We start from the raw sequence: 27,887 nt of genomic DNA on the forward strand, positions 1-27,887 counted from the left end.
ATAGATAGATAGATAGATTAGATAGATTAGTGATATAGATAGATCGGTAGGTAGGTAGATAGGTAGATAGATATAGATAGATCATCCTATAAATAGAAGATCTCCCACATTTACATCCTGTTGTTCTTCTAAGATAACACAGAGTTGGAAGAGACCTTGGAGGTCTTCTAGTCCAACCCCCTGCTCAAGCAGGAGACCCTATACTAGGCTAGTGGTTGTCCAGTCTCTTCTTAAAAGCCTCCATTGATGGATGATCCACAGTGTTGCTAGGATTAAGGAGAAATTCCCTAACTCTGAGAACAAATTAATCTGTCAGCTTTGGAAATCATATTTTACTTAGAAGCTTCCACACTGCCACATCCAGTGCCTAGGAATTTGGGAGGAGGGATTTCATAAGGGGGTAGAAGATTAGACACAACAACATTCTTTCTCACAGAGTCAAGGACATGTTGCCCTGTACCTGGAGGGGAGTGACTGGAGGGATGTCTCCAGTTGGGATGAAGATTGCTTGGACCATGTGATAGACTGATGGGCGAAGGGGATGGACCTTTGATTTCTCTTTTGGGTGAGAAAGCCCAGAACTCTCAGATTCAGGTTTTCCCAGATGTGCCAATATGACAACTCTAATACAATGGAACTTTACAAAAATGCTTGTCTTGGAGTTTACTGGGTTGGAGTTTGTTACTTGAAACGCTGACATAATCACTTATGTTTTCAGAAGTTGTGGGCGCTTCATCCCTGGAGGCTTTTAAGAAAAGACTGGCCAGCTATATAGGATACACTACTGGCTGCCTCTTGAGCAACGCTGCCAGTAGTAGATCTGTAGCTGGACAGAGAAGTGGAGATTATCTTGTTTGCAATGGGACTATTCTGGACCTTCGTCTGCCATTCCGTATTGCTCTTTTTCCACGTCTCAAGAGGGGCCGAGCTGCATTTGTCTCCTCGCTGCTACTTTCTTCTTCTTCACTTGACGTTCTGGCACCTCTTGGAGGGCTACTTGGAGGCCTCACACGCCCTGCCCAGCGGCAAGCCAGTTTGTCCTCTTGGCAAGCCTGTCTGCTGGACAACCTCCAGCTTTCGTTGAACGGGGCTGCCGCCATGCATTCGGCTGCAGCTTTATCGCAGGAACACAGGAGATTTTCACACAGGGTCCATCCAACACCTAAGAGAAAGGAAGATGGTGGAGAGTAGCTTCTGTATCAAATCTCAACACACCTTCAATAAGGCCCTCACTGTGAGAATTATCAGATTAACAGAGTTGGGAGGGTCCTTGTAAGTCTTCTAGTCTAACCCCGCCCAAGAAGGACACCCTACACCATTTCTGACAAAGGGCACTCCAATTTCTTCTTGAAAGCTTCCAGGGATGAAGCTCCCACAACTTCCGAAGGCAACTTCTGTTCCATTTGGTTGATTGCTCTCACTGTCAGAAAGTATTTGCCATCCTAGCAACATTGTCCATGGGGTAGAGAGCCAATGATGTCAGACAGGAGGTCAAGCAATCAAATAAGAGATCCTGGGTGCTCTCTGAGCTTCACTGTTTTCTTACAGACGTTTCATCATCCAACTAGGTGATGTTATCACTGCTAGCAACACTAACATTATCACTATCTCGTGGGGTAATGGAGCATCTGCAAGGAAACCACCAAGCCCAGAGAGCACCAAGGACCCCTGATTTTCAACCCTGACCCAGGGGTGGGCTTCTGGGGGTTCGCAGGGGTTTGGGGGAGCCCCTAGATAAGATTCTGTCTTTTATTCACAAGGATAAACCAAAAATCAAACGTAATTAGTCTCAACAAACCTGGGTTTAGCCAAGGAATCTGAATTGCTTGCTGTATACTAGAAAACAAATGGATGTCTAGGATAACCAGCCACTCTCAAACCACTCCTATTTATTTTCTTGCCAGAGAGGGGCTACCTATTGTCTGCATCTGCTTCTCCCTGAGAGCCGGCTTATTGCTTTCTTTTGCTCTCCTCTCCTTTTTTCTCTGTGCATATGCACATCTGGGATGGACCCCATCTGTTCCTCCCCTTCACTCAGCTCAGACCCTGAAGAAAGCTGCCCCTCTCCAACTGGGGGAGGATGGAAAGCCCCATCTCTGTCTCTTTCTCTGATGCTGTTTCCTTATCAGAGCCTTCCGAAGCTGGCCTGGGGTTCTTTCTCAACACCCTCCTCACCAGATTCTGCAACCAACGGTACACAACAACCAGCCCAAGTTTAACTCAGCCTTCCATCCAGGGGTGGGATGATGGGCATTCCTCCCCCTCACTCAGCTCAGGCCTCAAAGAGAGCTGCCTGTCCACAGATAACAGATAATCAGAGTTGGAAGGGACCTTATAGGTCATCTAGTCCAACCCCCCCGCCCCAAGCGGGAGACCCTACACCATTTCTGACAAATGGCAGTCCAATCTCTTTTTGAAGTTCTCAAGTGATGGCAAGCTGTTCCATTGGTTGATTGACATACAACTATCTGTATCTGATGGTTCTCATTGTCAGAAAGTTTCTCCTTATTTCCAGGTTAAATCTCTCCTTGTTCAGTTTCCATCCAATATTCCTTGTCTGTCCTACAGGCGCTTTAGAAAATAGCTTGACCCCTTCCTCCTCTCTGTGGCAGCCCCTCAAATATTGGAAGACTGCTATCATGTCTCCCCTGATCCTTCTCTTCACTAGACTAGCCATGCCCAGTTCCTGCAACCGTTCTTCATATGCCTTAGTCTCCAGTCCCCTAATCATCCTGGTTGCTCTTCTCTGCACTTTTTCTAGAGTCTCAACATCTTTTTTATAACGTAGTGACCAAAATTGGATGCAGTACTGTAGGTGTGGTCTTCCTAAGGCTTGATAGAGTGGTATTAGTACCTCCCTTGATCTTGATTGTATCCCTCTGTTAATGCAACTTAGGAGGGAGGATGGAAGGCCCCATCTCTGTCTTTGTCTCCGATGCTGGTTCCTTATCAGAGCATTCCAAAGGCTCTGAAGCTGGCCCAGGTTCTCCCTCAACATCCTCCTCATCAGAGTCTGCTGCTACCTCTGCTGGCAACTGACGGGCCACAACAACCAGCTCAAGTTTAACTCAGCCTTCCATCCAGGGGTGGGCTGCTGGGGGTTCGCAGGGGTTCAGGAGATCCTCTAGCTAAGATTCTGTGCAGTTGGGACAACCCCCCCCCAAATCCCACTCCTGGCTGGCCCCACCCACCCCAACCTGCCCCTCCCAGAAGTCCCCACGCAGCCCGTTTTTGATACAGGTAAGTGCAGGGCACACATGGATGCTCAGGAAAGGTGAAATACAGGCCTCCCAGAAGTTCGAGAAGGCCGGAAATGGGCCCATTTACAGCTTCCAGAGACCCTCCGGAGCCCGGGGAGGCTGTTTTCACCCTTTCGGAGGCTCAAGAAAAGACTCCGAAGCCCAGGGAAGGCAAAAACTCCCCCCCCCACACCATGGTGAAGGAGGCCGACTAGGCCATGCCCATCCAGCAACTGGGCAGAGAACCCTTTGCTAAAAAAAATTGAAGCCCACCCCTGCCCTGACCTACCAATATTGTCTGCTGTTGGCTACTGGCAATCAAAGTCCCACCTCTTCTTAAGGGTATGCAGTGCATGTTATAGAGACAAGAGTTGATTATTCCAAGAGCTGCTAAGAACCAAGGAGTGAAGAAAAGCAGATTCCCACAAACACTAACAAGGCAAGTATAATAAACATCCAGCAATCCCCAACTAACATCTCAGTTCTAGAAAGGAGCACTAGCATGTTACCTAGTTGGGTAATGAATCATCTGCAAGAAAACAACTAAACTCAGAGAGCACCAAGGATTCAAATTGATTATTTGGTCATGTTGATCATTTTGACACATTTGACATACAAACACACACACACACACACACACACACACACCCCAAGTGTATCTTCCTTGGGGATTGGGGAGGTGAATTTCTAAAGATCTGATGAAATTCTAACCCTGTTGAAATCCTTTCCTTGAAGACTTTCCTATATTTACCGGAGACAATTGATGGGGTTTTTTTTTCCTTTTAAAAATGTGTCATTTAAGAAAGAGGTGATTCTTGGACACCGCGATCTCAAAACTTACATGTTGGGGTGTGATCAAAACACACAACTTCAGATCTTGATTTTTTTTCTGGCTGACATCCCAATCTTTTAACTTGTTCCAGGCAGCATTGATGGGAGAAACAACATCTGTTAGATGGAAAGGATAAGAGAACTAAGGCTTCAAAACCATTTTCTACCTACGCGTACTGCAGCGTTCTTTACATTGGTATAAACCTAGCAGGTATCATATTCTGAAAAATATTTTCTCTCTTGCTTTATCATATCATCTGGTTCAGGTCAATGATGGGACATGGGCAGGAAGCAAGCCAGCCACAAGCGGAGGTGAGGAACAAAGAGGATCATCTTGCTCTATGATTTCTGCCCATCCTTTGAGATTTGACAAGAGTGGTATGATATGGGTCCTGTTACTTCAGCAATGCAGCTAGTAGAACCCAGAAAGCAGTATTTATTTATTTAACAGAGGGAGGGAGGGAGGGAGGGAGGGAGGGGGGAGGAGGGAGGGAAGGAAGGAAGGAAGGAAGGAAGGAAGGAAGGAAGGAAGGAAGGAAGGAAGGAAGGAAGAGAAAGGAAGGAGGGAGGAAAGAAGGGAAGAAGGAAGGATAGGAGGGAGGGAGGGGAAAAAGGTAGGAAGGAGAGGAAATGAAGGAAGGAAGGAAGGAAGGAAGGAAGGAAGGAAGGAAGGAAGGAAGGAAGGAAGGAAGGAAGGAAGGAAGGAAGGAAGGTTGACTGAGCACTTTTGAAAGTGGCATTTCCAAATCATTCTATCATGTACCTTTACTTCCTTCTCCTTTAATTAGACATCTTTGGTTATGTGCCCTAGTCATTTTTGACTACTAATGCTTAGGAAGGGAGGGAGGGAGGAAGGAAGGAAGGAAGGAGAGAAAGAAGGGAGGGAGGGAGGAAGGAAGTAGAGAAAGAAGGGAGGGAGGGAGGAGATAGAGGGAAGGGAGGGAGGGAGGGAGGAAGGGAGAAAAAGAGAGAAGGGAGGGAGAAAGGAAGGAAGGAAAGAAGGAAGGACAAAACAGAATAATAATAATAATAATAATAATAATAATAATAATAATAATAATAATAATAATAATAATAATAATAACAACAACAGTGAAAAAGAACACAATGGAAATACATTAATGTAACACATTGAATACATGCTACATATTGATAACTTTGAATGCATCAATGCGGTACATAATATCTAATATCCTGTCCAATACCTCTGGCTGAGTAGAAATGGGGGAAGATTTTTTTTTCTCTGTTTATTTTATTGTTAACTGCAATTATTTATTTATCTAGCTAGTTAACAAAATGCATGCTGCTCTAGGAGCATAGGCAATTCCTTTGTTTTGCTTTTAATCTTAGCTACCTGTCCAGTTCATCGGTGGGATGTCCTCTTCCCTCTTGTCCACAAAAACAGCCATAAAATTCGAACTCCTCTGGACACCGGTTAGTCAAGCAGTAGAGCATCTCACCCAACTGTGGAAACTCTTGTTTGAGTTTTCCATTATCACCCCGTTGTAGAAAGGAGAAACGATCACACGCTGTGGAGAGGAGATACACATTTCACAGTTTTATTCTGTTGAGGACATATTCAGAGGACTACGGAATTCTCTTTTCTGCTGTGTCTCTAATATTCTTCAGGTTTTCTACCCTTTATCTTCCAACCTTCTAGAGAAGATCTGGGCATCAGAAAAATAAGGCTGAATTAGGATAAAGAACCCATTTTTTCTGGAACTGTCTATTCCACTAGCAAATGGCAGTTGTTGATATAACTTCTGTGTGCTATTAAAAAAACAATTAAACCCAAGGTATCTCCTAAATGGTGGCCTAGTAGTAAAGGTGCTCGCCTCCCACTCAGAAAGTTGAGAGTTCAATCCTGGATTGTGGCAGATGTTTCTCTGTTAGGGCACAAGGAGAAAATATCTGCTATGAACTCCACATGGTGTCAGGGAGGGCATCCAGCCAGTAAATGCTCAGCTCCATCCAGTCACTGCAATTCTACCCTGAATTAAGGGATTCCAGAGTCACGAAATGGAGGGGTGTTTTTTTTTAATATCTCCTAAAGAATTAATACACTAGTGAATCACGTTTTTTCTATTTACATTTTTCTTTAATGTACAACACTACTTTCTCAAAGTATCTTATAGGTCTCCTCTCTTTTCTTCCAGTTAAATTATTGGGTTGAGTGAAAGCATTTCATACCTTCTCTGAAAGATTCTTCAGGAGATGGTGACTCTTCTGGAATCGTTGTAGAAAATGTCACAGGTTCCTCCCCAACTATCTTGAAGAGATGTCCTGGATTTGGGGTTAAAAAGATGCCTTTTTAGTGGACATAAGATCTATTAAAGAAGTAACAAAAACAAAGCAGAATCCTGTAGCGTTCTTGATTTAAAAAACAAACAAACTGTGCCATCCTTCCATGAATTTCACTTTAAATAAGTCGTCTTATATATAAAAAGTATTGGTGCGGATGTTTGTGGATGTGGTGGCTTAGTTGCTAAGATGCTGAGCTTGTCGATCAGAAAGGTTGGCAGTTCGGCCATTCGAATCCCTAACGCCATGTAACGGAGTGAGCTCCCGTTACTTGTCCCAGCTTCGGCCAACCTAGCAGTTCGAAAGCACGTAAAAAATGCAAGTAGGAAAATAGGGACCCCTTTGGTGGGAAGGTAACAGTGTTCTGTGCATCTTGGGCATTTAGTCATGCCAGCCACATGACCACGGAGACGTCTTCGGACAGCACTGGTTCTTCGGCTTTGTAATGGAGATGAGCACTGCCCCCTAGAGCCGGAAATGACTAGAGCTGCCCCCTAGAGCCGGAAATGTGCGAGGGGAACCTTTACCTTTTACCTTGTATTGGTGCAGAAGAGCCGTGGATTAATCCTGCCATGGATAGACAAAGACTAGAATGATAATGATGATTAAAAAAGAGTAGAGGTGCACTTTAAACCTACAAGCACAGATGTGCTTGCATTGCCCTTTTTTCCTAACGAATCCTATGGCAACAGGAATTTTCACTTGCCGCTGTTTGCTGGTCTTGGAAATTCTGAAGCTGGCGTGAAGTCTGCTTCTGGTGTGCTAATCCCAGGTGAAGGAGTTGTGGTTCTTATGGTAGCCAAATAGCTCTCTGACAATCCTGAGAAAAGATGCAGGTGTCAGCCTTGGAAACCATTTTTTTTTTACTTGGAAGCTTCCAGGCTGCCACATTTAGTGCCTGGGAATTTGGGAGGGGGGATTTCATAGTAGGGTAGAAGATTAGACGCAACAACATTCTTTCTCAGAGAGTCAAGGACATGTTGCCCTGCACCTGGAAGGGAGTGACTGGGAGGATGTCTCCAGTTGGGACAATGATTTGATTGGGCCATGTGATGGACTGATGGGTGCTGGGGATGGATCTTTGATTTCTCTTTTGGGAAGGGAAAACCTGGAACTCTCAGATTTGGGTTTTCCCAGATGTGCCAATGTGAAAATTCTGTTGAGGAATTGTTTATCTCGGAGTTTATTGGTTTGGAGTTGGTTAGTTGGAACAATGACAGCAGGATTAACTCCTTTACTTCTTAATAGGATTAGACTCTATATTAATTTAAGTCAAGTATAAATATGTTTTCTCCCACCCAATCTCCCAAGTCTTGCTATATTGCCTTAACACACGGGGAAAGATACACTTGGTAGGAAGGAATGTTGGCTGTAAGATGTGTATATACTCTTAGCAAAGTCACTTAAGGCATAAAAGTTTTTGCAAGCCAGGTTACTTTCAGTTGCACCCTTTTTAAAGGCCAGCATAAAAGGAAGACACATGATGTTTCCAATAACTGTAAATTAAGCAAACACTTTTCACAGCAGGATTGAGGATTTGTTTACCCTGGGAACAAACTGCAAGTACCAACTTACCTCTTAGTTCAGAATTATCAAAAGCAATAGTTGCATCCTTCTGGGTTACAGCTATAAAGCAACATACAGAAGAAAAGTTTGTGTTACCATATCAGATAATGTTTGTGGTTTTTGTAATTTCCTTGATCAGGAATATTTTAAAACATGACTCTCTAAGCAATCAAATGCCTTTTCTATTTCAGTGAGCTGCAGTGGTGCAGTGGTTAGAGTGTGGTGCTGCAGGCGACTTCTGCTGACCGCTGGCTGACTGCAGTTTGGCAGTTCAAATCTCACCAGGCTCAAAGTTGACTTTGAGTTACCCACCTCAGAAGGGTAAAATGAGGACCCGGATTGTTGGAGGCAATATGTTGATTCTGTAAACCATTTAGAGAGGGCTGTAAAGCCCTGTAAAGTGGTATATAAGTCTAATTATATTCCTTTTTACAGATGATGAAAACTGAAGTTCGATGCTTAACTGAATGAGCTGAAGTAAACTTCTATCACTTCCAGAAATGACCAAGAAAACTACAGGAGAGAAAGAAAGGGGAAGGAAGGAAGGAAGGAAGGAAGGAAGGAAGGAAGGAAGGAAGGAAGGAAATCCCCAATGAGCTCTTGCTAAATACAAGAATTTATTATATTTGAATTAGATAAGGTTTGAACCACATTTGTCTCTTAGGCAATGCTTGGACCATCTGGATGTTGAAAAAAAAAGTGCTTCCTGAAATGGCTTATGGTTCAGCCCATGTTGAAGTATGTTGAAATACATTTTCTACATGTTTTCATAATGAAACATGAAAACCTATACAGTACCCCCTCCTCTGAAGATTTCAAGGACTCCACTGCTCTCAGCATCTGAAGAAACTGAAAGAAAAACAGATATATCGGGTATAAAAAATGTGCATGGATTTAACCTAGTAACAAGCATCAAATCATCAAATAATTTATAACAAAAATCTGTTCGTTTGAAGGAATCCGTATGAGGAATGAAATCTACCTCAAGATGAAATTTCTTACAGCAGTGATTCTCAACCTTTTCTTTACCATTTACCTTTAAATACCTTGTGTGGCCATGGACCATCAAGGCTTAACTAAAGATTTAAATCAGAACTTTTCTTCAAGCCTTTGTTGACCCCCTGTGATGACGTTGGGGGCTGCCCAGGGGTCTGCAAATCAAAGGTGGATAACCACTGTCTTAGAAAAAAAATTTCTTTCAGAGCAGATGGTGAAAGATTGGCACTTCTGTGTACTGCTAACATAGACCAAAGGCTATCACAAGCCTTTCAGGAATCAAGTGATGAAAAGGTTACTTTGGTATGAATCTCAATCACTGACCAAGGTGCATCAGTTTTTTATTTATTTATTTATTTATTTGATTTGCCAATTGTTTACAAGATAATAAGTATAAGCGTATACATAATTGTGAATACATGAAATGGGTACATATAAGAAAAATAAAAGAAGAATAAGAGAAACGGTAGAGCACGTTGGTGAAATGCGCTTTATGCACGCCCCTACAGACCTCTTAGGAAAGGGGTGAGGTCAATAGTAGACAGTCTAAGGTTAAAGTTTTGGGGTTTGGGGAAGAAACTACAGAGTCGGGTAGAGTATTCCAGACATTGACCACTCTATTGCTGAAGTCATATTTCCTGCAATCAAGTTTGGTGCGGTTAACATTGAGTTTTGTATCTATTGTGTGCTCTTGTGTTGTTATGGTTGAAGCTGAAGTATTCATTGACAGGTAGGACATTGCAATGTATGATTTTATATACCATGCTTAAATCAGACCGAAGACAGCGTAGTTTTAGCTATGGATTAAAAGATCTACCTTGAACGGGATCCTTCACCAGCCTTTCCACTTTGTCTCCTGTGTATTCACATATTTGATCGATATGATATGATATCAGGGCATCAATGATTATAAAAGCAAAGGGCAAGAAGTCACATTTGTACATAGTTAGATGCTCCACTTTTTTTTTTCTATCTGCCCAGTTAGATGTTTCACTTTCCCTTTTTCCTGATAAGCAATGATAACAGAATAAGAGAGTTGGAAGGGACCTTGGAGGTCTTCTAGTCAAACTCCCTGCTTAGGCAGGAAACCCTATAGTATTACAGACAAATAGTTATCCAACCTCTTCTTAAAAACTTCCAGTGTTGGAGCATTCACAACTTCTGGAGGTGTTCTACTGATTTCCTTCATTCTAAGTTGCCTTCTCTCCTTGATTAGTTTCCATCCATTGCTTCTTGTCCTGCCCTCAAGGTGCCTTGGAGAATAGTTTGACTCCCTCTTCTTTGTGGCAACCCCTGATGTTTGTGGTAGCCCCTGAGTTTTCATTTAGTTTCCATCCATGGTTTCTTGTCCTGTCTTCAGATGTTTTGGAGACTAGCTTGACTCCCCCTTCTTTGTGGTAACCCCGGAGATATTAGAACACTGCTATCATGCCATCCCTAGTTCTTCTTTTCATTAAACTAGGCATACACAATTCCTGCAACCATTCCTCATATGTTTTAGCCTCCAGTCCCCTAATCATCATTGTTGCTCTTCTCTGTACTCTTTCTAGAGTCTGATGTAGAATTTATTTATTTATTTATTTAATTTGTCAATCGCTTACAAGATAATAGGTATAATTATAAACATGAGTAAGAATACAGGAAATAGGTATGAATAAATGGGGACAATAGGACAGGGATGGGAAGCTCGATGGTGCACAGGGGTGGGATATGCCAGGATTAACTACCGGTTCGGGATTTACAAGGTTTGGTGATTTATGATGTGCTTCCCTGCACGCTGCGAGTGGGCGCCTGTAAATCGTCACCTGTAAATCGTCATCAGCACGCTGCGTGCAGAGAAGCAGCCTCTGAAACAGCCCTCTTTTCCTGCTTTTTTAACTGCAGCTGTGCCTCGTTCGGCGGCTGAAGTTGAAAAATCAGGAAATAAAGATCAGGTAAGAGTCTGGGTGGGTGGGTGAGCAAAAACATCCGCAGACATAGAACCGGTTCTATGTCTGCTGCTCTTCAGAGCTACCGGTTCTACAGAGGTGGACAGAACTGGTAGAAACCCACCCTTGCTTATGCACGCCCCTTAGAGACCTCTTAGGAATGGGGTGAGGTCCATAGTGGATCATTTGAGGTTAAAGGAGTGGGGGGTTTGAGGATGTAACTGCAGAGTCAGATAGTGCATTCCAGACATTGACCACTCTGTTATTGAAGTTGTACTTTCTGCAATCAAGTTTGAAGCGGTTAACATTGAGTTTGTATCTGTTGTGTACTTGTGTATTGTTGTGGTTGAAGCTGAAGTAGTCATGAATTCTTCATGAATTCTTCATGCTGACTGAAGAATTCTGAGAGTTGAACTCCACAAGTCTTAATGTTGCCAAGTTTGGGAACTCTTGATATAGAAGATACTATTAGTATCTTCTATTAGTATCTACTGCAAAAGGTACGGTCATTGAGATGTCCTGGTCTAATGAGCGAAGGATTAAGTGTGGAAAAATCTACATTCAAATGCTGTTCAGCCATCTGCATCTCACTGTACTAATATAAAAAAGAAAAAGCTAATAAAAAGATTCATTATCCATCATGTCTGGTTATTCTGGAAAACTAAGAATTTCAAGGAATTTCAGTTGCACCAGTCCAGAAGAATGTATTAACTTACATCTTTCATGGTTGTTCAGAGGCAAATCACTGGAATATTGAGGAACATCTGTCAAAGGAAAAAAATTAAAACCAGATTCTGTGACAAATCCTACTTTGTAATTTATTCCAAGAATCATCACAAGTGGGTTTTTTTTAAATAAAGAATTGTCTTACTTAAGTATTCAGAAAAAACACACATATTTTTTCCTCTGTAAATTATGACTTTGGATGACATGAAAAATAGATAGGGGAGATTTGTTGGGTAGGGGGGGGAAATCAATATGGCAATGATAATCAATATTTATTTATTAGATTTTTATTCTGCCTTTACTAGTATTTTGATAACTCAAAGCAGTAAACTACTAATACCCCTTTCTTCTGTTTTTCCTACAACAACAACTTTGTGAAGTGGGCTGGACTGAGAAAAAGTGACTGGTTCAGAGCCAACTAGTCAGCTTTTCATGTCTAAGGCAGGACTAGAACTCACCATCTCCTGGTAATCACCCCAAAGTCACCAAGCTGGCTTTCATGCCCAAGGCAGGACTAGAACTCACTGTTACCTGGTGTTTGGCTCAAAGTCACCTGGATGACTTTCCTGACTAAGATGGGACTAGAACTCAGAGTTTCCTGGCAAATGGCCCAAAGTCAGTCAGCTTTCATGCCTAAATCAGGACTAGAACTCATGGTCTCCTGGATTCTAGGCTAGTATCTTAACCACTATATCAAACTAGCAATGGATGCCCCTGAATTATCATTATACTTTTTTTGGTATTGAAAGTCTTTATTTAAGTTACAGGATATACTGTGTTTCCCCAAAACTAAGACCCTGTCATGTATGTATGTATGTATGTACGTATGTATGTATGTATGTATGTATTGTATTGTGCTTTGTTTGGGTATTTCCCCACGTCATTATAGTTGTGCTTTTAAAGTTGTAGCAACATTTCGGCAGAATCTCATCTGCCATCATCAGGCTTCTGTATTGTGTTTGTCTGTGAGTCAGACTTTCTCAGCCGTTTCTGTTTTAAATTTGGTGCTAGCCTACTGCTGTGCCAGAATATATATCCACCCAAAAAGGCACCAGGTCTTATTTTCAGGGGGAAATCATCCACTGACTAATCTTACTAGCGTGCATCGCCCCCAGCCTCTTTTTGCTGTCAGAGGCCTTCAGAAACTTCTTGTTCTGTGGCCAGCAAGGCTTTCCTGAAGGCCTCTGCAATGGATAACAGAGCTCTGGATCAATCTGGAGCTCTGTTATCAGCTACAGAGGCCTTCAGGAAAGCCTTGCCAGCCTTGCCGGCTGCAGAAGAAATGGGCCAGCAAGATCCGACTACAACTGTCCAAAAGTAAGTAGTAGGGCAGCTCCACTCCCCCATTCCCACCCTAGCTTAATTTTTACCCATCCACTCTGAAGTGAGCGGGATCTTAATTAGGGCTTATTTTGGCCGTAGGGCTTATATTGGGCACAACATGTGTAAAAATCAAGCTAGGGCTTACTTTCTGGTCATATTTTCAGGGAAACAGGGTATTACCAAGTTCATATTTTCATGCAAATGCAATCATCTGAACTTTTACAAATATCAAAAATGTACCTCCTCCTTCCCCTTCTTTTCTTCCTCTCTGGAAATCGGTATTACTGTTGCTTTCCAATTCTGCAGTAACTATTTAGAATAAAAGGCTATCAATACAGGAATGTAGACTTGATCACAAAACAACCCATCATTCTGCTTGTCCCAAATAACGGTTCAAATGAATTGGTTTTATTAAACAAGTTATAAATAAGTCAGATAAAATAATAATAATTGTAGTACTGATGGACTTACGCTCAGCTCCCGGAATCATTACAGGTGCGCCAGTGGTGGGCTGGGGAGTAACTATTAGATAGGTAATAAAACAAAATATCCTTGTGAGATTGTGTGAGCTAAACACACCTTAATGACATTTGAATGAAAATGTCAGCCATGACAATTATAGCTTTTGCCCAGATAGAAGCATCTTACTTTACAGTATAATCAGATTAGCCACCTACAGAAATATTTCAAAACTTTGACCTCACTACTCTTTCTGCCTGAATCCTCACCAACTATAATCCCATTTTAAAAAAAAATTCTCCAGGCAACAAGCTATTTTTGTTCTCATACTAGATGAAAAGCTGTATGGTGTCTGAAAATTTACAGCGTATTTTGACTAAACTCACTCCATCATTTTTAGCAAGGTATCAGAAGCCCAAAAGGAACTGAATAAAATTATTTGAGGGAATAAATGATCTGAATGTTCTGAAACTTCATGTGATGTGTCAGTTCAAAAAAACAATTGTCTTCCTAGTTTGTAACAAGTTGCATCACAATTTGCTGCATGTGATTGTAACATGTTGCATTAACAAATGCTGGCTGTACTTGATCAATCCCTTTCATGCCTTAGATAAGACTAGAACTCACGGTCTCTTGGTGATTGACCCAAAGTTGTCTAGTTGGCTTCCAGGCATAAAAGGAACTAGAACTCACAGCCTCCTGGTGACTGGCCTAAAGTCAGCCACAGCCTCCTGATGACTGACTAAAGTCAACCAGCTGGCAGGCCTAAGGTGGAATTAGAACTCACAGTCTTTTGGTGATTGGCCCAAAGACAACCAGCTGGCTTTCATGCCTAAAATGGGACTAGAATTTACAGTCTCCTGGTTTTTAGGCCAGCACCTTCACCACTTTCCTAAACTGGGTCGCAATATATCCCCCTGTGAATTCATGTCACCTTGTGATCTAAGAATTTTTCACACGTATTATTAATAACCCGCATGCAGTATTCCCCACACTATACCTATGCATTTGACTTCTCTGTATATTTATGTGTTTCTGTAAAATATGCAAAGGAGTTGACAATCAGGTTTGGGGTGGAAAAAAAGCAATAAAACAACTTTAAAACATCTATGTAAATTGTTGCCATTAAGTTGAATAGGGAATGAAAAAGAAATATATTAAAATCTATCTACCATTAATGCATAATTCCTCATTTCTTGGAAAATAAAGAACTTTGTATCAGTCCCTGTTAGGTTTTATTCTGTTCTTTTTGATTAATTTTGAGTCAAAATGTTAAGCTGCAGCGATCATCTGTCCATTCAAAATAGAATTTTATATCTGTTCATAAGGTCTTGGTTGTCTCGCCCACTTGGCAGCCAAAAATTTGTAAACCTGATCTACATTTATTCCACCTCTTCATCCTGAATTTTAGGAGCTTCATTGCTTCTACAAAAGAGGACATCAAGACACCAAGTCTTTTGAAAAAGGAATTTTGGAAGAAATGTCCATCTGGTTTCAGTGGGGAGAAAGACACTGGAAACATGGAGGCTGATTGGAAAGATGGTTTATTGATGGACAGGACCACATGGGTTTTAGGTCCTGGGCAGCTGAACACATGAAGTGGAGAGAGAGGGATATTTATACCCTCTCTTGGGCCTTGCCCTTGAGCTTCCTGTTCCTGTGCAAGAAGTGTATTCTATTGGTTGTCAGACTCCCAGGGGACTATGCAGGGGTCATAGCTGAAGTTGTCTGAGATACATTTGGTTGAATCTTGCTGGGTGTTGTAATGTCCCCAGGTGATTTCGCAATGCAGTGAGCCCTACTACTAGATGGATAGAGGGCTAATCCTATTATGTCCTGAGGGTCATGTCTTAATCCCATCACCCTGGAGCTGAAGTTCTAATTGTCTTGTAGATAAACTGGCCCAGTCTTAATGTGCGGCAAATATCTGCTGGTGGAAGGGAGCTGCAGGTAGCTGCTCTTTGTCTTTAAAAACATGTTTCTCCTTTTCTCATCCAGAGAAATATTCTTCCTTTTTAATATTTCCTAGAATATTTCATTCTTCTAGGAGAGGGGTGGGTGCTCACTTTCTACAGGAACGATATACAATCTACGTGCATTTTCTTAATTGATAGTATTATAGATCCCTTTTGTTTTCCTGACTAAACAATCTCTTCACTTGGAGAAAAAAGCATCCAGAAAGAGAAATATGAAACAAGGAGAGGAGAAGGACAGGCACCAACCATCTGCCAGAATCCTATCTGTTAACTGAGTTTCTTTGGGCCTCAGGTGTTGAAGCTCTGCAGAAAAAAAATTAAAAGAGCAGTATTCTTTAAGTTTGGGGTTTTGTTTGCTTTTTTCTGCAGCCCAGAAATCAATACTGCTCTGCTAAAATAGACTTGGCAAAGAGACACGTTATTCTTTCTTTAAAAAAAAAACAGGCCTTCAAAATTCTTAACCATATCAGCCATTCTCTAAACATCTAAGGCAAGGATCTTCAAACTTGCCAAGATTAAGACTTGTGGACTTATAACTCCCAGAATTCCTGAGCTAACATGACTGGAAGAAGAATTCTGGGAGTTAAAATCCCCAAGTCTTAAAAAGTTGTCAAGTTTGAAGACCCCTAATCTAAGGGATGCAAACCTGTGTATTGACAAGTAAACTAGTTTTCAGGAAAGTTATCAATGCCAATGCCACTTGATGGGATCCAAGAAGAACACATTTTCCATCATGGTGGCCAACTAATCTTTTTAAAAAGACTGAAGACTTCAAGGGCACTAGACCTGCTGAGAGAGGTTTCAAGAGTTTTATGGAGTGATGGTGCACAACTGCCAATTGCTTTGTTTTTGTGGGTTTTACCAGATTTTAAATTTGTCCCAAGATCCCCCAGTTTCATTTTGAATCAAGTGGTCCTATAAATTGGAGGGAAAAATCCAAATAGGTTTATTAAATTAATATTCTGTAGATATGAACCATACCTGAAGCAGGAACTGTGGTGTGGATTTTCACACTAGATGTTTCTGAAAAGAGAGGGAACATGTGTTATATAAATGCATCATATAATTGGGCATATAATATCACAGGAAGTTATTGCATGTATATAAAGCATGTGTAGCATATTGTGATTACAACACATATCATATTCCTTTCCGACATGCTCTATTTCCTGATCCATGCCTTAAAAAGCCTAGCAGGTGCTCCCTTCTTCTGGGCTGGCAAGTTGCAATGAAAAAAAAAAAAAGTGCCTGAGATTTTTAGCTTAGCATTTAATTTATCCAGATCTTTGGCTTGCTAGCTTTTGAGGGATATGCAAACTTTTAGGGCAAGTTGACAAGAAAAAGTTGGTGCCAGTTCAAAAGTCCATCATATCCTACCTCTATTTGATGATAGGTCTTGAATAGCCAATTCTATAGAGGGGGAACAGGGTCAGAAAAGTCCATCTGAAGCAATCATGATGCCAGGAAAGGTGTTGTCAGCTAAAAAGATATTCCTTTGGTCTTTTTAGCTGCCAGAAAAAGGGAGTGTGGGAAAACAAGGCATTCTTGAAATGCCTAGATATCAACTCAGCAGCCCAAAGTTGTCCAAGCATAAGAAGGTTATTGGAGAGCATAATGAATGGATGACTCTTGGAGACTGATGTGTCCTATTGGAGAAGTCACATCCATGGGGTGGGGGAAAGACCAGGGTCAAGGGGGAAATGTATGGTGTGATTTAGTACTGGCTGCACCCAGCCACGCACCAACATGGCAATTTCTATTAAACCAATTTACTTTTTCTGAGATGCGGCTAGAGACTTTTTATCTGGATGAGTGGGATTTGTGGGAGTCCTGATAGGTGTTTCCATATAGAAATGGGGCAGGTCATGTCCACCATCTTGAGAACTCCTCCTCCTCCCTCCCCCAGATGACCTTCATGGCTAGGAATGGTTTCAATTGTTTGAATATTTGCCATTTGCTTCCAAAAATACATATGTAAGCCCTCGACTTACAACTAAACCCAAAATTTCTGTTGCTAAGTGAGACAATTAAGTAGAGTTTTGCTCCCATTTTACCATTTTCCTTGCCATACTTGTTAAGTGAATCACTGCCATTGTTCAGTTAGTAACACAGTTGTTAAGTAAAACTGGCTTCCCCATTGACTTGGCTTGTCAGAAGGTCACAAAAGGGGATCACATGACCCCAGGACATTGCAACCATCATAAATATGAGTCAGTGGCTGAATTTTGTTCACATGACGGTGGGGAATCCCGCAATGGTCATAAGTGTGAAAAACAGACATGCGTCCCTTTCTATTACTTCAAACGGTCACTAAATGAACTGTTGTAACATAAAAGTCAATAAACCGCCATCTCCCTAGTGAGAACAATCAAACCAACCATGGGATGGGCCCTAAATCACTCTGGAATCCCCAGGTCCATTGGCCAAACCATGTTTTCAGGGCCTGTTGAAGTAGTATCGAAGTGGGGTCAATCTTATTTCTGCAGGGATAATTTTCCATGTAATAGATAAATAAAACCAATAAATTATTTACACCTGAAGTGATCAATGTTGGATATTTAAGGAATGGTCCATCAAGGAGCAAAGAGAAATGTCATTATGCCATGGAAGGAAGGGGTGGTATGGGGCCTATGCTGGACATTAATCAGCCAAATTGTTTACTACTTTGGGAACCAAAATTTATTATAACCAAGCACCATGTATTATATAAGGAGTGTCAAAATCTCTCCTTAACAGGGATGGGATTCCAAAATCCCAGCAACCGGTTTGCTGCCCAGTTGCTGGATGGGAGTGGCCATGGTGGTGCGGCCTACCGGAAGAGTAGGCCAGCCGGTCGGTCGGTTCAAATACTGGTTCGGTGAACCAGATGCAAATTTAACATCCGGTTCACCCGAACCGGTCCGAATCGGTAGAATCCCACCCCTGCCCCTTAGGCAAGGGTTTCCCAATCTTGACAAATTTAAGATGTGTGGACTTCAACTCCCAGAATTCTCCAGTCAACGTGGCTGGGGAATTCTGGGAGTTGAAGTCCACACCTCTTGAAGTCGCCAAGATTGGCAGACCCTGCCTTAGGATAACTCTTGCATGAGGTAAAATCAGGCGACCTTAATTCGTTTCAACCCGTGGCACCTTCAAAGGAATAAGATGAATTTACCGAGCAAGGAAATGAAGGACCTCAACGGGAAGGAAGAACTGAGAGATCATTTCCCCCAAGTTTCTCACCTGTCACCAGAGAGGAGCAGAGAGTAGCGTCAAAATTATTCAAGGAAGAGTTAACGGGAGAATGCAAGAAACATTCAATAGCTTCTTTGTCACAGTTGCAGAGCAGATGCTCACAGGAATCCTCAGATCCTGGGAGGGAAAATAAGAAAAAAACAGCATGTAAAAAAAGAAAGAGAGAGAAAAGCCCATTTACAAAGAGATGGTTTTTTTTTTTTTTTTGCTATAATCTGCTGACTCTCTGTAAGGTTTTGACCCAGAGGGAAACATTTTATATCCTGGACCCAGACACAATTCATCACCGCAGGAGGAAAGCAAGATTGAGTTCACCTCACAGCAAGAAGTCATTTGAACACAATAGAAAATTCATCTTTTTGTTAAAATGCTTTTGTTTCCCCCAAGAATTAAACTGTTGGGAAGAATGTTCATTCTAGAATGGCATGAATAAAATTCAGTAGCTTCTCTGAAAATACAATCTGCCATGCTGGTTAAATTATTGGGATGAGCAATAACAGAATAACAGAGTTGGAAGGTACCTTGGAGGTCTTCTAGTCCAACCCCCTGTTCAAGCAGGATACCATTCGAGACAAATTGTTGTCCAATCTCTCCTTATAAAGCTCCAGTGATGGACAACCCACAGCTTCCAAAAGCAAGCTGTTCCTTCTATTAATTGTTCTGTCAGGAAATGACTCCTTAGTTCTAGGTTGGCCTTATTATTTCTAGGTTGGGATAAGCAACATGATTTTGCAATAGAGTCAGAAATGGGGGATGTCAACAGTAAGAGGAAGAGAAAAGAACAATGTGAGATGATAAATTGTATCCTGATTTTATCTCACATGCTAAAGTTTGTAAAGTTAGGGATGGCGCGAACTTTGTCATCAGTGGTGGGGTTCAAAAAAAAATTACTACCAGTTGTGTGGGCGTGGCTTGGTGGGCATGGCAGGAGAAGGATACTGCAAAATCTCCATTCCCTCTCCACTCCTGGGGGAAGGTTAGTGCGAAATCCCATTCCCTCCTCACCCCACTAACCTGCTTTCCAGCTCCATTCTCCTGTGCAGGGCAACCAAAGAAAACCCAGCCGATCAGCTGGGACTCGGGAGGCAGAGAATAGATGGGGATGGGGCCAGTCAGAGGTGGTATTTGCCAGTTCTCTGAACTACTCAAAAATTTCAGTTCTTCAGAACTGGTCAGAACCTGCTGAATACCACCTCTGATTGTCATCCTTTCACAGTGCGTGATTCTTGAACTAAAGTCTTAGTTTTAATTTTAAAAATTGAGACTTTGGGACTTAAAGCTTATCCAATTTCTAAAGTTTCCAAATGTTTGGGATCTGGGCAACATGATAAAGTTGAGATGGCATCAAAGAAATACAGGATATGCATAGGAGGATATGCTGTGAGGCATATAATTGGTTTTCTGCATGAACTGCTGTGTGTTTTCCTGGAGATTAATAAAAAGACTTCTGAAGTCCTTCCTCACAACAAAACTGTCCACTATCCAAAAAAAAAAAAAAAAAAACCCACAAGGATGTAATTGAAGCTCTCGACACACATCAAAAAAAAAAATATTGCTTCAGTCACATCATCATGCGTGCCGATTTTGTTGAGCCCTCCTTTTCAGAACAATAAGTATTTGAATTACAATCAGAGGTGGTATTCAGCAGGTCCTGACCAGTTCTGGAGAACCAGTAGCAGAAATTTTGAGTAGTTTGGAGAACCGGCCGATACCACCTCTGACTGGCCCTGCCCCCATCTATTCTCTGCCTCCCGAGTCCCAGCTGATCGGCTGGGTCTTCTTTGGTTGCCCTGCACAGGAGAACGGAGCTGGAAAGCAGGTTAGTGGGGTAGGGAGGGAATGGGATTTTGCAGTAACCTTCCCCCAGGATTGGGGTGGGAATGGAGATTTTACAGTGTCCTTCCCCTGCCATGCCCACCAAGCCACGCCCACAGAACCAGTAGTAAAAGATTTTGAATCCCACCACTGATTACAATCAGGTGTATCCTCAGCGAGAAGTCAAAATAACTCAAGAGGGCAGCTTCAGCTGCACCATGTAAGCTCGGCCCTTTGCAATCTGCAAGCATAATGTACATTTAAAAGGGGGTGAGGCTTTAATTGGGCAGTGGCCATCTTGACTTCTTTGACCCTGCCCCCTTGTAGATGCCCCTGATTGCAATATTCTTTGTATAGGATTGCGCAACAATATTTTTGCTACAGGTAGTCCTGGACCTATGACAACAATTGAGACCAGCATTTTCATTGCTTTTCATTAAATGAGTTGGGCCCAATCGATCAATCAATCAGAATAGAGCTGGAAGGGACCTTGGAGGTCACCTAGTCCAACCCCTTGCTCAAGCAGGAGACCCTATACCCATTTCAGACAAGTGACTGTCTAGTCTAGGGTGTCAACCGTTGGCCTTTAGCCTGAGACTCAACTCCCAGAATTCCCAGCCAGCTTTGCTGGCTGGGGAATTCTGGGAGTTGGAAGTCCTCCAGGCTTAAAGTTGCCAAGGTTGGACACCCCTGGTCTAGTCTCTTCTTTTAAAAAAAAAAATCCCAGTGATAAAGCACCTACACCTTCTGATGGCAAGCTGTCCCACTGGTTAATTTTACAATCTTTTTTTCTCTGCCATGGTTATTAAGTGAATTACTTCAGTTGTTAAGTGAATCACAACAGCTATTAAGCAAATCCATCTTCCCCTTTTGACTTTCCTTGTTGGAAGCTGGCTGTGGAAGGACACAAAATGGTGATCATGTGACCTTAAGATGCTGCAACCAAACATGTCAAATGACCAGCACCCAAATTTTGATCCTGTGAAGATGGGAGGCTGTGATAGTTATAAGTTCTAGAACCGGTCATAAGTCACTTTTTTTCCAGTGTTGTTGTAACTTGAAATGGTCACTAAATGAATGGTTGTAAATCAAGGGTTACCTGAACTTGTTTTTACAGCACATGACTGTATTAATAATAGAATGTGAGTCTGTGTGTTGACCCAGGGTGGGATACAAAAGGAACAAAGTCACAAAAACAGGTGAAGTCCCTTTAATTCCTTCTTGGCTTCAAAGGTCCAATTATCATTGACTGGAGAGAAAAACTCCCCCACAAACAGTTGCGAAAAGGAAGAACTTCTATTCAAACTCAAAATACATATAAATTATAAATAGGAAAAAAAAATTAATTAATGAGACAAGGCAGGATAAGGGCTTGAAGATGTCTACAGATATCGAAATACACACACTGGGAAGGATGCCAGAACTCAGATAAGAACTGACAGACTAGAAATATTTTCACGCTTTGCTTCCAGCACTGGCCCATGTGCAATTTGTCCTTTAAAACAGTCCTCACAGCTGCAGCCCATGAAGGAGATCAAGGCCCTTTCCTCCCCCATAGACCATGCCATTCATGTTTCTCCCTTATCTGCTCTTCTCTGCATGCCCTAGGATGAAGAGGGGATGAGCTTGGGTCTTCCTCTGAATGCCCAGCCAGCCTGTGCCTGTCCCCAGTTTCCTTCACAACCTCTGAAGCCACACTCCCACTCCCTGTCAGCTGTTCCTCCTCTCCCTCGGAGTCAGATTCTAACAGGGGCATGACAATCTGGGTAATTCCTGAACCACTTTATACATCTATACAGGTTGACTTATGACCACAATCGAGCTCAACCTTTTTGTTGCTAAGCGAGTCAGTTGTTAAGTTAACTTTGCCCCATTTTATGATCTTTGTCACAGTTGTTGAGTGAATTACAGCAGTTGTTACATTAATAACATGTCAGCTTCTCCATTGATTTTGCTTGACAGAAGGACCCAAAAGCTGATCACATGACCCCAGGACTTTGCAACCATCATAAATACATACCAGTTGCCAAGCATCCAAATTTTTTTCATGTGACTATGATGATGCTGCAATGGTCATAAGTGTAAAAAAAACGGTCATAAGACACTTTTTTCAGAACTTTGAACAGTCACTAAATGAACGGTTGTAAGCAGTGGTGGGATTCAAATAATTTAACAACTGGTTCTCTGTACTAATGAGTTCTTCCAACAACCAGTTCATCAAAGTGCTCAGAAAGTTAACAACCAGTTCTCCTGAACTGATGCGAACTGGCTGAATCCCACTACTGGTTGTAAGCCTACTCAGCTACCTCTACAAGTCAGGAGATGACTTCTTTCACTAACAAGAGAAAACAGGAGACTAAAAATTTGTTTTGTACTGCTTTACTACTTCAACCTCACCACAAGTGATGTTTTTGGTTAGACAACTGATGTTCATGGTGATTTTGGTAGGATCCCAGGTGCATTCTTCTTCCGTTGCCTCTTCATAGCATTTCCGATGTTGAAAACAGCAGCTGATTCCAGAAGAGAAAGAGAAAACCAAAATATCACTAGGAGGGACAGTTTGTGAACCTACTGGCGGCTTGAAAGTTCGGCCTTGGCTGACTCAACCGCTTTAAGCATTAATTTAAGCAATTAATTCACCGAGCGTTTCTGAACAACCACAAAACTAAAAAAAATGGAAAGACTTATCAGGAGTCAAACTGGTCTGGTTTCCATCTCACGACTGATTGGCTCAAGGATTAGCTTTGTTTTTTCAAACTTAGCTTCTCCTTGGAATACATAAGGTATCTGTCAGGATTTCCGGCAGTTGCCCTAATTAAATCATGAACCTGAGGCCAAGCTTCAAAAATGTCAAAGTATTTATTAGGAGCGAATATATTGGCATGGCCCGTATGAAGCCAATTTAGAGACACGTAATTCACTATCACCGTTTATCCTGTTTTCCTCCCACCCCTCTGGATGTTTCGTAATTCATATTCTTCAACAAAACATGTTCACAGCTGAGAGTCATCAATCACGTTCTCCAATTAGGGGTTTTCTCAGCAGAAATTCCGGTGGCTTAGTTACAATCTTTGCAAGATAAGAATGGAATGCACTTTTGGTTTTAAACTGCCTCCGGTGCAGGGCAACAAATGAAGACCTAGCCAATTAGCTGGGACTTGTGAGGCAGAGAATAGATGGGGGAGGCAGGGCGAGTTAAAGGTGGTATTTGCCGGTTCTCCAAACTACTCAAAATTTCTGTTACCGGTTCTCCAGAACTGGTCAGAACCTGCTGAATACCACCTCTGCCTCCTCAGTTGAGAGAGGGGTGTTGATTTTGACATAGATGGCCTCTTCACTCCTCTTTTGAAGACAGCAAAGTTCACATTCTGGATAGAGCGGACTGCTGGTTTGAAAGAGGGGTCAAAGAGGCCATCTATGTTAAAATTGAACAACCCTCTTGGAGAACTAATGACAGACCTTCAGAGTGCTAACAACCAGGTGACTGCGAAGAATATAAATCCTTCCATTCCCCATCTGTTAGTAAGAACTTCAAAAAGGTTCTTGGATGAGAAGAGAAACATTTTTCAAAAAAAAAACAACACTAAGAAAATCCAGTTGTCTTTTGGAAAAAGCACATTGGGACAACCCTGACCTTGGTGATTGAGAATCTCTACAGACCCAAGTAGGGTGATAGGAAGAAGTCAACACCTCTAAGGTCCAAAGCTCACCCATCTACTTCATCCACAGGGAAGCCCTCCATCTCAAATCGGCAGGCACAGCCATAGTCTTCAAAGTCTCTTGGGCAAATGCCAGTCACACACTTCATTCTGCTCACAAAGTTGAGCAACGGAGGAAAGCTGGTGAATATGGACTGAAGCCAAGTGAAGTGAGAGCCCAAACAATCTGCAAAGATGGGAAGAAGCGAATCAGTTGATCAATCTGACATCCAAGCAAAGTGAAGGATAAGTTTGATATCTGCGACAGGTGTGCTGGTTGTCACCTTTAAAGCCCTTCATGGCTTGGGACCATGATTTTTTTATTTATTTATTTAATTTTTTCCCATATTTTGTTCTATTGTACTTTATTAATTTATTTGATTCTTTTTGTTAGTTTTTATTGTTTTTTTAATACATGATTTTACATTCTGTAAGCTGCCTCGAGTTGCCATGGGTGAATAGGCGGCAATATAAATTCAATAAATAAATAAATAAAATAAAATTTCAGGTTTGGCTCATCCTCCATCTAAAAAGACAATAAATATCCTTTAAGGGCTGTCTTGCAAATCTCTTAATTTCCAAAAAAGCAAAACAAGGAGGAACTGGTGAGTAGAAGTAGGAAATGCAAGTTTAGGTAAATCTTGTAGGCTTATTGTGAAGGTCTTTGGGCAACATAAGGGCTAGATGGACAATCTCTGCTCACAGTCACCCCTGCCCTAGTTACCTCTGGTTTTGACTACTGCAATATGCTCTACATGAGGTTGCCCTTGAAAAGTATCCAAATGTGTTCAAAATGCCCACAAGTGGTTTTGTATGATTCACCTCTCTTGAGAAAGCTGCATTGATTGTTGATTTGCTTCCGGGTCCAATTCAAGCTGCTAATGGTTACCTTTAAAGTCTTACACTGCCAGGGGTCAAACTATTTGAAGGGCTGTTTTTTTTTCTTCATCTATCCAACCTATCAGAGCAGGAAGGCAGGGGATGTGACAGGACCCCTCTCTTAAAGAGGTCCATCTGGTGGAACCAAGAAGAATGGCCTTCTCTGTAGCAGCTCCCAACCTGTGGAACAGCAACCCTATGGAAGTTTAGCTTCACTTTGACACTCCTTCAAAAGGCCTCAGAGACATGGCTTTGCAGGCAGGCCTAAGGACCTCAGGGTGATATGGCGCCTATCAGTGGTTAGATTATTGTCCAGGGGGGAGGGCAGGGCAGGAGCTATTTGCTTTTGTATTGGGATTTTATTTCTGTAAGCTGCCCAGACCTACTGTGAGTTGGATGGCCATATACATTCTATCTATACTTCCATCTTTATTTATTTATTTATTTATTTATTTATTTATTTATTTGATTTGCCAATTGTTTACAAGATAATAAGTATAAGTGTATACATAGTTGTGAATACATGAAATGGGTACATATAAGAAAAATAAAAAGAAGAATAAGAGAAACAATAGGACAGGGATGGTAGGCACGTTGGTGCGCTTTATGCACGCCCCTACAGACCTCTTAGGAAAGGGGTGAGGTCAATAGTAGACAGTCTAAGGTTAAAGTTTTTGGGGTTTGGGGAAGAAACTACAGAGTCGGGTAGAGTATTCCACACATTGACCACTCTATTGCTGAAGTCGTATTTCCTGCAATCAAGTTTGGTGCGGTTAACTTTGAGTTTGTATCTATTGTGTGCTCTTGTGTTGTTATGGTTGAAGCTGAAGTATTCATTGACAGGTAGGACATTGCAATGTATGATTTTATATACCATGCTTAAATCAGACCGAAGACGGCGTAATTCAAGGTTTTCTAGTTCTAGAATTTCAAGTCTGGTGGCATAAGGTATTCTACAACGAGTAGAGGAGTGGAGAACTCTTCTTGTGAAATATTTCTGGACTTTCTCAATTGTGCTAATATCAGATACGTAATGTGGGTTCCAGACTGATGAACTGTATTCGAGTATTGGTCTAGCAAATGTTTTGTATGCTCTGGTTAGTAGTGTGATATTACCAGAGAAAAAGCTACGTAGGATTAGGTTAACAACTCTTAATGCCTTTTGGCTATGTAGTTGCAGTGGGCTCTAGCACTTAGATCATTAGAGGTGAGTATTCCGAGGTCCTTTACAGAGCTTGGGTCATCAACAAGATCTTGACTATTCAGCTTGTATTTTATTTTCTGATTTTTTTGCCAATATATCTTCATTAATTAGCTCTTAGAACTTTTACAAAAATATGTGTCCTGTATAATTCATAATGCATTTCCTTTTCTTTTGGGATATATTAAATTCCAGAGGAATCCAACTTTTTGTATCATTCACCTATGGCACCTTTTAGTAGCGAGATCAGTGGTCAAAATAATGCGGAAGGGATTTCTTCTTTAACCCTCTCGTTATCTCAAATATGCTTTTGCCTCATTGGCAGATCTAAAGGCATTCACTTTAGCTTCTTTCCTTCCTACTTCCATCCCTCCCTCATTCCATCTCTCCTTCCTTCTCTTTCCTTTCTTCCTCCCTCCCTCCTGCCCTCCCTCCTTTCTTCTCCCTCCTTTCTTCTTTCCTCAACGATAATATACATACATTTCTGATTATTAAACAATCAGAATGTTTAATAAAAATATAACTTATATTTGACTTGTCCTTTTAGGTTTTTTTTACTGCATGGCTTCATTCAATTCATCCCACGATTGTCAATGAGGTGACTCCAATAAATGAATTCAAGATTTTTCACTAGATTTGCTTTAAAAATTTACCTTACTGATAAGCCACTTGTGAGCTATTAAGGTCTATATTAAAGTTTATCTGAACTTTGTTGGAGCTTTGAGTCTAATTCAAAAGGCTGAAACTACACTGTGAATGCCAAATCTGCTGCATCAAAGATATTCATTAATGTTAGTAGCACAGTGTTATTCATCTCCTCTAATGCAAAGCTTCAAAATATCAGCTGGTGGCCACCCCAAAGGTATGGTAATGTGACTTCCTTTTTCCTCTGGTTTCTAAGAAGCTTCACACAACAAATGTAATCCATTTTTTGTATTAATATTCTTAAGCAACACCCTGAAGCATATTAGAAGCAACAAAAGCTAACAAGTAAAATTATCACTAATGAAATCGAGCTGGTTTAAGAAATGCATCTGCCTTATCTTCCTTTAAGCTGGTTAAATGTTTTGGGTGAACGCTGAGATGTTGTAGAAAGCCACTGCTGAAAAATGATGTGGATCTTGTGCAGACAGATGAATGGGCCAATCTATACCTGCTTGGCCATGTGCTCTATCAATTTTACTTTTGTATTTCAAAGCAAAGACCAGAAGAGTTCTGACAAATTGTGCTTTGTCTCACCTTCCATTCACGATATGCAGCCGACTAGCTCTTTGCACCTGTCTGCATTCTGATGCATCCACGTTTCTTCATCGTTCGTGGCAAAAATTAGAACAATTAATCAATGGAACAACATGCCTCTGGAAAATGTGGGTGCTCCAATACTGGAGGCTTTTAAGAAGAGATTGGACAACATTTGTCTGAAATGGTAGGGGGTTTCCTGCTTGAGCAGGGGGTTGGGCTAGAAGACCTCCAAGGTCCCTTCCAACTCTGTTATTCTGTTAAATACCGATACAGACAAAGGGATCCTTTAATCCAATGGAAACCAACAAGCAAATAAAAGCCCACTTACCAAAGAACAAAGCAACACTTTCCACATTTTCAAAGACTCCGTTGAAGAAGGTGATATTATCTGAGGGGAAACATAAACTATTAAAACATAAATAGTTTCTACATATAAAGATACAGCCTTGGTTATTATTAAGATGGAAGTCCAT

General features: G+C 41.5%; 1 protein-coding gene across 1 annotated transcript; it reads right to left on the reverse strand.

Annotated features, from left to right (window-relative positions):
• Positions 1 to 89: 89 nt before the first annotated feature.
• Positions 90 to 27,887, reverse strand: OC90 (otoconin 90). Its single transcript, XM_087959008.1, has 11 exons — positions 27,743 to 27,887; positions 24,105 to 24,279; positions 22,792 to 22,904; positions 18,568 to 18,696; positions 16,327 to 16,368; positions 13,328 to 13,432; positions 7,947 to 7,997; positions 6,261 to 6,353; positions 5,425 to 5,599; positions 4,081 to 4,187; positions 90 to 1,162 (listed from the first exon to the last, which is right to left on the reverse strand). The coding sequence occupies exons 1-11, from the start codon at positions 27,885 to 27,887 to the stop codon at positions 846 to 848; spliced, it is 1,452 nt and encodes a 483-aa protein (XP_087815134.1). The 3' UTR covers positions 90 to 845.

This window comes from Notechis scutatus, chromosome 3 (genome assembly GCF_049901735.1).
Source record: "Notechis scutatus isolate UNSWTSFEM ecotype Mainland chromosome 3, rNotScu1.2, whole genome shotgun sequence".
Taxonomy (NCBI): domain Eukaryota; kingdom Metazoa; phylum Chordata; class Lepidosauria; order Squamata; family Elapidae; genus Notechis; species Notechis scutatus.

What these genes read in the sequence shown, in the direction of transcription:
- OC90 (XM_087959008.1), bottom strand. Translation starts at nt 27,887, where the DNA reads ATGGACTTCCATCTTAATAATAACCAAGGCTGTATCTTTATATGTAGA. An exon ending in AAGTGTTGCTTTGTTCTTTG is followed by an intron (nt 24,280 to 27,742) that starts GTAAGTGGGCTT and finishes CCATCTTTGCAG; the next exon opens with ATTGTTTGGGCTCTCACTTC. An exon ending in CCCACCGATGAACTGGACAG is followed by an intron (nt 4,188 to 5,424) that starts GTAGCTAAGATT and finishes TCCATCTAACAG; the next exon opens with ATGTTGTTTCTCCCATCAAT.